General features: G+C 33.6%; 1 protein-coding gene across 1 annotated transcript; it reads left to right on the top strand.

The window, feature by feature from the left end:
- Nucleotides 1-1,997: 1,997 nt before the first annotated feature.
- Nucleotides 1,998-2,933, top strand: LOC140964849 (HMG-Y-related protein A-like). The gene is made up of 2 exons (XM_073424809.1): nt 1,998-2,208; nt 2,380-2,933. The coding sequence occupies exons 1-2, from the start codon at nt 2,113-2,115 to the stop codon at nt 2,794-2,796; spliced, it is 513 nt and encodes a 170-aa protein (XP_073280910.1). The 5' UTR covers nt 1,998-2,112; the 3' UTR covers nt 2,797-2,933.
- The last annotated feature ends 10,751 nt before the right edge of the window (nt 2,934-13,684 follow it).

The raw sequence follows: 13,684 nt of genomic DNA, 5'->3' as shown, positions 1-13,684 counted from the left end.
TTAATCCATCCTTTGGTCACCATAGGATCAGTCGTACCCCCAAAATCCTTAGGGTCCATTTTACGGAATCGCTCATACACTGCCTCAGGCCTCAGGCCTCATCCTCCTATCCACCTCAGCATTGTTCCTCGCAAATTGCGCAAAGAACTGAGTTATGCCCGCAAGCATCTGAGACTGGAGGTCTGGTGGTGGACGTGGAGGGGAAGCTCTCTGATCATCACGAGCCTCACGGCCCTCACGGTTAAGCATACGTCTAGGAGGCATACTGTTTCATAATTTAACCCAACATAACAACATGCATAACCAAACTACTCATATAACATGTTAAAAACAGTTCAAACTTAAACATTCAGTTTAAAAAAACTTGTACTCGAAACTTAATACTTTTAAAACCGTAAAAACTTACAGATTTGAGGCCCGACTTCCTGAGCTTGTTGCAACCAGCAGTGGCAAAACCCTATATCAAGAAACCTTGCGCTCTGATACCAACTGTGACGAACCGTGTCTTAAAATACTATTACTTTAATATTTGAGGAAAAAGATAAAATTTTCTTATTAAATAATTTGTTACAAATATAACTAGTAAAATAAATCACGGTCACCACTCGTACTAAAAATAAAGTTAATATTTAACCTTCATCAGTTGAAAACCACAAACAAAAATGCCCATTAAAAACATCCACCATAATTTAAAAAAATCTAACATAATATAAAAATTCAGGACACTAGTCACCAAAACCAGTGCACTAAAAGCAGAGTAAATAGTTTTAAAAATGTGAATATTAAAACTCGTGAACTACAAAGTCCTCGGGTTTGCACTACCGCTGGCCCGAGCCTGCTCACTGGTCACCGCCTCCCATCTCCTCAACTACATCTTTTGCATTGATCAAGTCTAGTAATAATGCATCCATTTTGAGCTGGCTGGTAACTGCGACATCATCTTTGGCAGTCGGGCTTTGAGCATGAAAGTTGGCATGTTTCTGCTTGATAAACTCTGCAACACACTTTTCTAATTTCAAGCTCAATAAGGTCTCTCTGTCCAAGATCTCCAGAGATGAAGTCAATTTCAGCCTAAACCAGGATGTGATTTTCTAGTTCAGTCACGACTTTCAATTTCTTCTCCTCGTTAATTACATCAAAGTGGATAATAGTCCGAAAGTCCACCCATGTATCAAATTTGCTTAGCCGGTATCTCGCAATCTTACCGACATGCTGCATTACCAAGTTGATGGCGGTCTGAAAATTTGAGAACTTGGGTTCTTCGACAAGAATCTATTTTCCTTTAGCATTCGGATCAATCAGAGGCAATCCAGATTGCGTTGCCACTTATCCACGCTGGTGATTTGGGCTTGAGTGTTATTGAAATGGAAATACAGGTACTCACGGAATCAGACTTATTCATTTCTTTTCATCACTCGAGCAGGAAGACAAATAAAGTAGCTCATGGTCTAACTCGAGAAGCTATGTTATCATCGTCGAATGTAGTTCGCAGTTTGGCTAAATGGAGATGGTCCTAGTTGGCTTAGAACTATTGTAAACCTAGACATTGTGCATTAATAGCTTGGTTGTCCCTCAAAAAAAAAGTTTATCACATAAAATTAGTTTTATAATGCAGAAGAAGAAGTCACATGCTTGTCATGTGATATAAATGGATATTTCAGAAATTTTATCGTTAGACAATGGTATTGTATTAAAATGGACAATGCTAGAGAGTTAAAACATAAGAAATTAATTTGTTAGGGAGTGCATAACAAATAAATCTTCTAATCAAAATTTACCCATTAGATTAAAACCAAGCGCCCCTAAATCCATTTTCTTGGACGGGAAAAATTAGTTCAATCTAGAGGGATGAAATTGTAATTAAAATAGCCATGTCACCGATCCATGTCACTATCACGTAAAACAATTTTACCCATTAGATTAAAACCAAGAAATTGATCTCGAGCCGTCGGATGTAATCCACCTCCCAGATCTAGTTCACCCTTTTAATCTCAATCTTCACACCTAAAATTTCTTGCTCAGTTTCTTACAGATATTTCATTCTTCCCATGATCTATGTGTCTTAATTCACTCTAGAATTAGAAATTTTGTGGGATTTTAAGAATCTCGTTGATGGTTATGGCGGCTGAAGAACAGCTCGATATTTATCCCCAATCATCAGCTCCGGAGAGTGAGTTGGCTCCGCCGGCTTTGCCTCAGTATCCTGAGGTATGGAGTTTTTCTTTTGAACTCACTATTTTTTTGAAACAATTCTTTGGAATTTTTACGGGAATGTATGATTTTATGGCGAATTTCTCAAGCTATGGTTGAATTTCGTAGCTTCCGTTTGTCGAACAGTTTATGTGCCATTTAAATGACTCGTTTTCTCTGAAAACGCAGATGATTTTAACAGCTATTGAAGAATTGAACGAGAAGAACGGCTCCAACAAATCGGAAATCTCGAAGTACATCGAATCCCGATACAGAAACCTCCCTCCCGCTCACGTCAAGCTTCTCACCCGCCATCTCAATGGCATGAAATCAGCGGGGCAGCTTCTTTGTATCAAGAACAACTACCTTAAACCTGACCCCAACTCGCCGCCTCCCCGTGGCCGCGGCCGTCCTTCGAAGCCAAAAGCACCTCTTCCCCCGGGAGCCGTACTCCCCTCACGCCCCCGCGGACGGCCTCCTAAATCCCATGACACTTCCGAGCCGCCGCATGTTCCGAAACCGAAGCCCGCTAGCTCTGTTACCGGGAAAAAACGTGGACGGCCTCCGAAAGCCAAACCCGCTGTGTTGGAGTCAGTAGAGGCTTGATAGAAGTAATTTTTGCTGTGTTTTTTTCTTAAAAATATAATATATAATCTCTCCAAATTAATTTTTATCTTATTTTAGTTCGGATGGAGTCGAATTTTTGGTCTTCTAGATAACATGTGAAATAGAACTAGTTGGTGTTCTTCGTCTTTAAGGGAAAATTGTCAAACGATTTGCGATTTTAGTATGTTATATTATTATCAATTTGGATCGTATAGTTTTTTATTTTTATTTTCGGAGTTGTGGTATTATGTCTTTGACATCTTGTAATTTTAGTTTATTTTCACAAAGGTTTGTGATATTTGATACGCTTCATACGTTTGTTTTGTGTTATGTTAAGTGCATTAAAGAGAAAAATAACCAAAATAGAAAGAAATAGTGAATTAAAATGGGACAAATTTACAATAACTTTCCATCTTGAAACTTAATTTTCTCTTTCATCCCTTCAAATATTTGTTTGAACTCCTTAATTTTTTTAAAAAAAATTTCCAAAAATATCTTCAATCATAATAATTATAATACGTGATATTGTTTTATCTATCAAGTTTGTTCTTAAAGACATATTTTAAAAGACATACATTTTCAAAGGTTTTCAACCGGTACACCATGTTTAGATGATTGATTTTTTTTATATGGTTCATCATGTTTCCATATAATAAATTGAACAGTTTACTTCTTTAAACGTAGTGTCTTAGGTTTGAATCCACTGGGTTTTACAGATTGCTCTTCACAGCCTAACCACGCAGTCACAACAGATGGTTCTTGACGCAGATTTTTTCAACAGCACCTAGCACAACTATGTTTCGTTTTCCTACCTCATGGTGTATAGTAAAATAGTTTAATTTGAAAATAATACATTAGAGGGGCAAAAAAACTTTTCAAACATACAAACTATTATTACATATTATCCTCGTGTAGATGCTTATAGTTGCCGGAGTTACAACACACATAAACTAGTAAGAGAAAATACTATAATTTATTTGAAAGAAAATGAAGATGTTGAATGATGTTTTCATCTTTCTTCTCCCTTGGTATTTATAGAATTCTTGATGGATTTGAAATCCGGACTTCAATGTCTTGTGAATTATTTTGTCAGTTGTGGCCAACAACATCTTGTGAGTGGTGGTCCTTCAACCACTAGTTGGTGGGCTTTTCTTTAATGGATAGTTGAGTGGTCCATCTTTTCACTAGTTAGTGTAATCGTCTCTTAGTGGTGGTCCATCCTACACTAATGGAGTAGTTGGATCACATGTCTACTTTTCTTTGTCGGGAAATCTTTTTCTTTTGTATTGTCTTTGAGAAACTTGCTTTTTGTGTGGTCCTTCACCACTTAGTTATGTTTCTGCAAGATGCATCTCGTACGATCTGGGTCGAAAGGCTTTGCCGAATTCTGGCTCCTTTTTGTTTGAACATTCTGTGCAGATGTTCTTTGACCATCTTCCCACATGAGCCATATTACAGAATTTCCGACGAGTTTCTTTGCTCCCCGGCAGCTTGCTATTCCATAAAAGATTCGTTTTCTTTTCAAATAAGTTTTCTGCAAGACTTGTTGTTTTTCACTGTCATAGTATTTAACATGAACGATCCATTTACATAATTATGATAAAACTTAAATAGAAACTTAATTTTGTTCATCTCTGTTAGACAGACCCATATTCCCCAGCTCTTCGGATAGAGATGTCATCTTCAGTTAATGAAGCAACAAGGGGTGTTTCTTCTGTTGGAGAATCTTTGATAAATTTCTGAATATTTGTATCTGGCCTCCTTAACTTGATAAAATGAAAGTCTTCGTGTGAGCCTTTTCCTGCTGATTTTGGTACTGTACTGAAAAAGTATAATTCCAGAATGTCTCCTCTGGACAAATAGTACTCGTTGTTTGTCCAAGTTTCATGAACAAATTCCTGGATCCATTTAGGTAAACCTGAAATTTCTGGGAAGCTGGGTGATGTGGTCTAATATGAGGCAAGAGCATCGAATTCATACCATGCTTTTATCTCATTTGGATATAAATTTGGTTTCATCCATACCCTGAGATATTTTTATGATGCATCAACCCTGATTGTGGCTAGGTTAATGCCTATTCATGTTTTTAATTTCTCATAGTTATATTGATACACCTGAAATGGAGAAATTTCATTTTCATTAGTACCAATCTTAGATTTACCCTTGTTTGTATTAGGCCTGGGGTTGATCTTTTTCCCTTCAATCTCCGAGGCGAAGGGTTGATTTGAAAGCTCGAGATAAGGATATGGAGTTTCAATTTTTGTTTCAGTCGCCTCATCTGGGGATGATCTCGATTTAACAATTGTGCTAGGGGTATTTGAATCTCCTGCTCCAGATATAGAATCCTATACTCGAAAACTCTCCATTTGAGAAACCAGTGGCTTCTCAATGCCTTGGAGGATAGGCCTTTGCATTACAGAGCATAACTGAGTATACGTCTGTAAACATCCTGTAGTTCGATCAAGTACTATTCTTTTATCAGTTTGTTGTAGCCTACTCACAACTTCTGCATTTAGGACAAGCTTGTGGAACTCGTTTTGAAGTATTTCAAGATGTTCTCTCAAATACCTATGCATTTTTATGATGACATCGATATCAAAATTGTCAATCTCTTGTTAAAAAATCTGCAAGAATATATTCATGAGATTTAATATTCACAATATCAAAATTATAATTTTAACATAAAGCTTGCCATATTAATAATCTAGCCCTCGGGTTTAGATTCCATTATATTTTTCAAGAAAGATTTTAGATGTTTGATATCAACTTTTAAAGTAAATTTCTTTGCTAGTAAAAATAATGACTATTTTTCAAAATCCTTTTTGACTACATAAAATTCTTTCTCGTTGATATGTCATCTAATGGCTTCTGTTTCTGAGAAAAGTCCAGTACAATACCTGCGTGGTTGTTCTCCTTCTGGTGTGAGCTTGGTTAAAACTGCATCCCACCAATGATCACTGACATCTGTGTATAATACCAGATCATCTTCATCATGAGAAATAACTATTTTTGAAAGATTTTAACAAATCTCCTTTAGTTATCTAAGTCTCTGTGTGTGTTCTTCCGTCTAATATCAATTTTGCATCTTTTTTCAGCAATGGAATAAATACTTTCCTGTATTTTATTAGGTTTTTAATGAACAGCCCAGCAAAATTAACAACTCATAAAAAACTCTGAAGTTGTTTCTTTTCTTTTAGTTTGTTTGGAAAGTTTTACACTTTTTCTACTATGTGTTCTTGCAAAATTATTCCAGGCTCATCGATTTCTATTCCGAGGAATTCATTTTTTCTTGTAGAAACGACTGCTTTCTTTTCAGATAAAATCAGTCATTCTTTCTTCCAAATTTTAGAGAAAATTTCTAAATACTTGTTATGTTCTTTCATATTTTTAGATTCTATTAAAACATTATCAATATAGACAAACAAAAATTTGAAATAATTTTTAAATAGATTATCTTTTTTTTTTTGAAATATCTGGGGTAAAATAGCCAATCTCATTGGTAAGACTTCCCAAATATAGTGTCCTCGTGGTGTGGGGAAAGCTGTGAATTTTTTACTTTCTTCCTGCATCCGGATCTGATAAAATCCAAACTTACAATCAATTTTAGAAAATATTTTGGCGTTGCGTATGCAACTAATTAAATGTTCTCTACTAGGTATAAAATACCCATCAAATTCAAAAAATTTATTAATTCTTGATAATTAATAACTAACATAGGTTTGTTTCTTTTGATTTCACCATGATTTCTTTCCAGAAAACCTGAACTACTGTATGGTGATATTCATGCTTTGATTTGCCCAAGGTCCAGATGTCCTTTGATAATAATCTGCATATCTTTTTGATCAGTTATGTTCATCGGGATTGGCTTGCATCAAACAAATTCATACTCTTTCCATTCCAAAACGGTCATTTTACATCCAAAAATTAGTAAAAATCATGACAGTGTCCTGAATGCTATTTTATATGCTACTATGATTATTTAAAATGTTTATGGATTTTTAATATGTTAAAACGTTTAATTTAAATGTTTATTCTCAATGTTTATGATTTAGTATGTCAAAATATTTATTTTAAGTGTTTATGATTTAATATGTTAAAATGTTGATTTTAAAAAGTTTATGTCTTTTTATGATTTTTATATGTTAAAACGTTTATTTTAAATGTTTATGGATTTTTATGATTTAATATTGACATTTAAAAGATATGTTGCATGCTTGATCTAAAAGAAAAACGTTATATGCATGTTTAATTTTTATTAAGTGATGAGAATATGAAACGTTGAAGGAAGTGAAGTAATTGTGACTAAATATGTTGGAGATATCGTGAGGGTTAAGGTCCTAGTGGGAGCCCGAAGATCGTGTTTCCATTGATACGAATATGAATACGTAAATATGTTAATACGTTGGCCAAGGCTCAGTTGACCGGTGAGAGTGTTGCTGATGTCCCCGCCGCCCAGTACTGTGGTTTTATGTAGATGGATCCATCGCCCAATACGAATACGAATACGAGTCACAATTATCGATCTGAATTCAACGAAAGGAATATGAATATGTTTATGATGATATGAAAATGTTTACGAAATATTTATGAAAAGTTTATGGAAATTTTTATGTTTAAGTTTATGCATCTTCATGAAAACGATATTTTAAGTACAAGTATTTTTCACTGTTGCATGTGATCTGTATATATATTACTTGTTATCAAGATTATGGTGTGTTGAGTCTTTAGACTAACTAGGTGTGATTGATGCAGTTGCTACTGATTATGAATATGATAATGGAGGTCTTGATGGTTGACTTTGCTGGACTAAAGGTGCACATAACCCAAGGACCGACGCTAGTTTTCCGCACCAGTTTATGATTATGATTTATGTCAAGAATATTTTTACGACAATTTATTTATATTTATGAGTGATTTTTGAGAGGTTATATTATGTGCTATATTTTTCAAATAATGTTTTTGGTTTGGTAAAACGTTTGACGATTTTACGATTTAAACTATTTTCCTTTGATTTTTAAATGTTAGTTGGTTGTTCTATTTTCGAAATGGTGCAAAATTTTTTTATATATATGTAAATGTTTCGGCCGAATAGTAGGGGTAAAAAAAAATTTCTAACACGTTTTAAGCAAAACGAATAGCAGACGTTTCAATAATGTTCTTGATTTCCAAGAACTTCTTCCACTTCTGGCATAAAGTTGAGTTTTAAAACTATTTCTCTTCTGCCTTTGAGGTTTACTTCTAATAATTGTTGGAAGATCATTTTCTTTACAATACAAAGGAGTATGTTTGTTAATACACCTTAATCGTTTATAATTCTTTTTTAATGCTGTCATATGACACCATTCGGTCAATTTTCCTTTGGGAAAAGAGGCTCTTCGTGCCAACGTATTTGGATTGCCAGGGATATATTGAAACGACCTCGACTTTTTAAAAAAAAAAACTAATAAACTCGAAAATATTAATAAAAAATAAAATTAACATTTTCATAAATAATAATAATTTAACATTTTAATCTCATGTTCATAAAATAAATCTCTAAATCGTTAACTAACCAAAAATACTACGTCGACCTTTAAAAGATCAACTAACATAAAATTAAAGTATAAAAATATCTCTAATAAAATCATTAACATAAATTTTTTAAATCTTTTATCTATCAAGCTAGTGCGTAAACATTAAGATCCCTCGGTAGTGTACTGCAGCACTCGATTCACTCAATCGTCAGTGCCTCCCATATATCATCAAATCATGCATCATATAAACCTAGTGAGTCTAATGACTCAGTACGTTCTAAACATGAGTAGCAAATAATACATATACAATCACAAGCATTTAAAAATTATACTTTTATTTTAAAATAGCTTTTGAGCATAAATAAACTATTTAAAAATATTTAAAAATCATTTAAGCATAATTAAATCATTTAAAAATCTTTTAAGCATAAATCATGTATCATAAATCATTTTAATCGTAAAGCTTTTAATCCTTTATCATTTTGGGTGAAGTTTGATCCTTGAAAGTGACTAGCTTTTATCCTTCGGTCAACTGCAGTCTTAGCTCCACATGGTCCATGGGGGTGGGCACTAGGCTTCACCATAGAAATACGATCGTCGGGATCCCTCTGGGCCTATTCCCATAGAAGGGGTCCCTCTGAAGCCTTGGCCCGTAAACGAGGTCCCTCTGGGGCTTTGGTCCTCACGTCATCTCCACAAAATCATATATCATTTGTCACAGTCAATTCACATCCCTCAAAATATTTTTTTTTCTTTTAAAATCATAAATCATCATAATTTTCCAAAAATTGCATTTTAGATAGTGAAAATTGCACAACTTTACCATAAATCATAAAATATCCATAAATCATAAAATATCATATTTTCATCAAAATCATCATTTTAAATCATAAAATATCATTTAACATGCATTATGATCCTTCAGAACGCTGCCAAGCTTTTACGTATTTTCCAAGTGTAAAATAACTGTTTTACCCCTAGACGTAAAAATTCTCGATTTTATCTTTTTTTACTTTACTGACATGGGTTTATTCCAAATAATTATTTAAGCTTAAATATAATTTTTCATAATTTTATTCGACTTAATTCGAGACTTTTCAATTAATTATTTAATTAGCGTTTCGTGAAGCGATTAAATCCCGAATAAATTCAAAACTCATTATTTTCTTCCCAAATTTTAAACATAACATTTTTAATACCTAAACTACTTTTGTGAGCCATGAATCACACATGTGGACCATGGTTCCAATTTTTATTCTTTTAAATTCGAAATATGACCCTTAACCGTACAACCCGAGCCATCTCCAAAATTACTCGAGCCACCTGGAGCCAAACCCGAACCAACCCACCTAGGCACCCTACTGACCAAACCCAGCCCATAGAACCAGACCCTAGCTTGCTCAAACACTCCTGGAACCAGACCCAAAGTTGCACATGGTTGGCTATTCACGCTCATAGACTCCTAGTGACACTAGGAGTCTTTCAGCCGAGCCACCACTGAACCAACCTGACCCTAACCAACCCTAGACCACGCCCAGACCCAGCCAAGCCCAGCCCAGATCGTTGAACCTAGCAGCGAACCATCTGAATCTCGAATAGCAACCTGCGCGCCCTTGAGATTCTCCAGTTGCAGTCGAGCCAGCGGCGAGCCCAGCCGTGCCACCCCCTGGCGCAGCCCTTGCTCAACTCCCTTAGACCCTATAGGACCCATCGTGAGCCTCCTTGCCCCAGCCGCAAGCCCTCTTGGCTGCTGCTGATCAGGAGTTGCTTGGGGAGAGTCCCAACTTTCATGGACTCCTCCCCAGCCCTGATACCCAAGTCCTAGCCATTTTAGGACTCTACCAGGCCCTCATCCATGACCCCCTCGAGCCCCATCCAGACCTGGCCGAGCCCACTTGCCAACATGCATAAAAACCGACCCTTGAACCATATGCAAACCACAACCAACCCCACAGTCCTCTTCTGTATTTTTTTACGACGGTTTTCCAGCTTTTGTTTCCCTTTAATTTTATCATGTTTTATCCATAAATCATTCATATATCATCCTATGTTGGCAGGGTACTTGTTGGATTCAAAATATTTTTTAAAAAAGCGTAAAATCGTAAAAACGTTAAAAATACGTATCATACCGTAAAAATAATCGAATACCCCTATTTTTTCATGCATAATCAATTAAACACAGATATTATGATTTGTATGATGTTTAAAAGAGTTTAAGAACACGTGCATTTGTGTTTATAACGCTCGGATAGACAATCATTGGCGAGGGTACAACGTTGGACGACGAAGAACCCTAGCCTTTTTTTCCCGAATTCTCGAAAATTTTAGGTGTGTGTGAGGGTGAATTTCGGCTGATTCAAGAATGAATTATGGTGTTTTGAAAGCCTAGGAGTCCTATTTATAAATAAATTAACATGTTAATGGGTTTTGGTTTTGGGCTTGCAAGCTTAAGGGCAATTGGGCCTTCTTTAAATAATTAAATTTGGATCAATAACACTTATTTAATTAAAACATAAAATTTTATAAAATTAGTTTCTCAAAAATAATATTTTTGATCTTTTAAAACTCTTTGTTTGCCCAAAACCGGCTCCTCGGGAAAAATCGAGCTCGATTCGTAAAATAATTCGAACTCCAACTTTTTTAGGAAAATTAAATCATTTTTAATCATATTAGGACGCCTTGAAAATATTTAATGAAAAATAAATATTCTTGTCTTGGTCGTCCCCGGTCTCATTTCCCCTGCCTATTATCAAATATTCGGGTAAAATCCCTAATTTCATGTAATCATATCGTATTATCATTTAATCATGCAATCATACATTTAATCATATACTAAACATCATGCTAGCATTTAAAACCAATTAATTAAAATAATTAAGCAATTAAAATATTTGCTTGCATGCGGTTTAAGTAGGTTGGTTTTTCGGACGTTATACATATTCTCTTATTAGCATTTCTCTATAGGGACTCGGCATTTTGGCGAAGAAAGGTTGCATTGCTATATTTTCTTCGACATCTGAATTCCATCTATATTTAGTGAATAACATAATATATTCATCCAATAAACATATATCATGTAATTCAAGACTAACAGAGCTTGAGTGTATTTCTTTTTCTTCTCTGTATCTTGACTGTTAAAATAGTCTACTCCTATAAATTGTGCTTTAAATAGGGTAGCCATTATTCTAGCTATCTCATTAAGAGATTCTCCGGCTAGAACCGACTCTTTGGTTTCTACCGAAGTCATGTCCCAAGAAATTTTAACCAATCCCTATGAGATCTTCTCTGTTTTTGAAGTCCAGTATATCGAGGTTAAGCATAACCTCATAAAGATGTATAGGTTCTAAAACAGATTCCCATAGATGTTTGATTCAAGGGAATTTGATTTCTCCTTGACCTTGTTTCCGCTGGGTGTGATTCTCCACCAGTATGAAAATCTGGTTGGGGTTCTCTCATATTTATATTTTGAGATCTCATACTTTCTCTTGGTGGTTCTTGAGAAGATGACCAAGTTATAGTGGGTGGTTCACCCCCAGTTGTGTTCATCTTTAGATCTACAACCTTGAGATTTGCAAAAGATTCTGCAAGGTTTTGGAGATCCTCGAGACCGATCATCTCTAAAGTTGTCATCAGATTAATTTTTTTCTGATAATGTTTTAATTAGATTGATCATTTTTTCTTCTTCAGTTAAAGGTTTTGACATTACTTTGGCGTTCTCTCTTTGGTGTAATAAGGGTTTGGTACCAAAGGATGGTGATAACCTTTCTTCTAAAGTCTTTTTACTAGAACTTGGTTGGTTTTCTAGGTTTTGAATTCTTGTTTGAATCACCTTTAATATTCCAAGAATTTCTTCCTCGTTTTCAAGGATTTTCTCCACATTTTGTGGTACATAATACAACATATTGCCATAATTCTGTACTGTTTTTTGAATTTCTCTAAAATCTCCGAAAAGTTTAGAGGAATCCGGTAATATTTATAGGAACCTATTAATTTGAATCATAAGTTTACCTTAGGACTCTGATAAGTTCCACTTTGTTCTTGATATCTAACCTTGGTTAGATATTTCTGTTTCAAATATTCCAAAGTTTTAGAATAAATTTTACAAATAATTAATCTCGAACCTGAGTTCAGATTCATGTTATTTAAGAAAATTCTCATACTCAAATATTTAATTACACAGTAATAATAAATTTGTATGTTTGAAATAATTTTACCTAAGCTCTGATATCATTTCTGGCACAGTTAAATCAATCATTAAAATTAGCACATATAAGGGTAATTTTGTCATTTTTATTATGTTAGAGAGATTAAACAAAGTTTTATAGGTGTAAGAAGTTAGGATAAATTTATGTTTGGATTTTGGGATTTATCTCCAATTTACCCAATTAATTAAAATTGCAAATTTCTTTATTTTAATTGAAGTTTTTATCTTTCCCCAATATATGTATTATTATTATTTTATAATAGTTAAGAGTTTAGAATAAATATTTTTAATGTCATGTTCATCAATAATAACTATTTTTTTAGGGTAAATTTGTTTTAAATTCTCTTGTAAAAAAAAAACATGGTGTGTGTATTTTTTATCCAAAAAAAATGTTTTTGAACTTACTGTGTCCGCATGTCTTTTCATGAGCGAAAATCTTATAAAACATTGTAAATATGATACTGATAAATGATATTTGATTACTAATTGTTTTATATTTTGTACAAAATATAAGATTTTGAGTATAAAATTGAAATAAATTTATTAATATCAACATTTGTTATACATGTTTGAGTAATAAAATATTATATATTAGTATCAGATCTGAAATAACTGATACTCATATGCTATATATTAATACCATATTTTATATATTTTGTATCGATTTTCCAAAAATGGATACTCAAAATCATATATTAATATATGACATGAAATATTTTATATTCAAATATCATATATTAATGTCATATTTTTAATGTTTTGTATCGATTTTCCTCATAGAAAATACATGTGAGCTCATGGAGTGCAGAATTTTTTTTTTGTGGATCAAAGATTCTAAACATATATTTTTTCGGACAGGTACCGAACGCAACTTAAATACGAGTATGAGGATTTAAAACATATTTAACCTTTTATTTAATGATATATCACAAAATAAAATTATAAAATAAAATTATACATCAAAAGAATCAAAATTTCGAGTTTTTGAAATAACCAATATATTTCACTACAATGATAATTCTCATTAATTTCAAGTTTTTTATGATATGATTGTGAATGTAGATGAGTAGTAGATATATTTTTTATTAAGATAGATATCTCAATCTTTTTATTTACAAATTTATACCTACTATTGTATATTATAAATAAGGATTATTAGTTATGAAAAGAA

This window comes from Primulina huaijiensis, chromosome 18 (assembly GCF_012295235.1).
Source record: "Primulina huaijiensis isolate GDHJ02 chromosome 18, ASM1229523v2, whole genome shotgun sequence".
Classification (NCBI taxonomy): Eukaryota; Viridiplantae; Streptophyta; class Magnoliopsida; order Lamiales; family Gesneriaceae; genus Primulina; species Primulina huaijiensis.
Note: the sequence above shows the minus strand (reverse complement) of the source record. Positions and strands in the feature narration are given on the sequence as shown.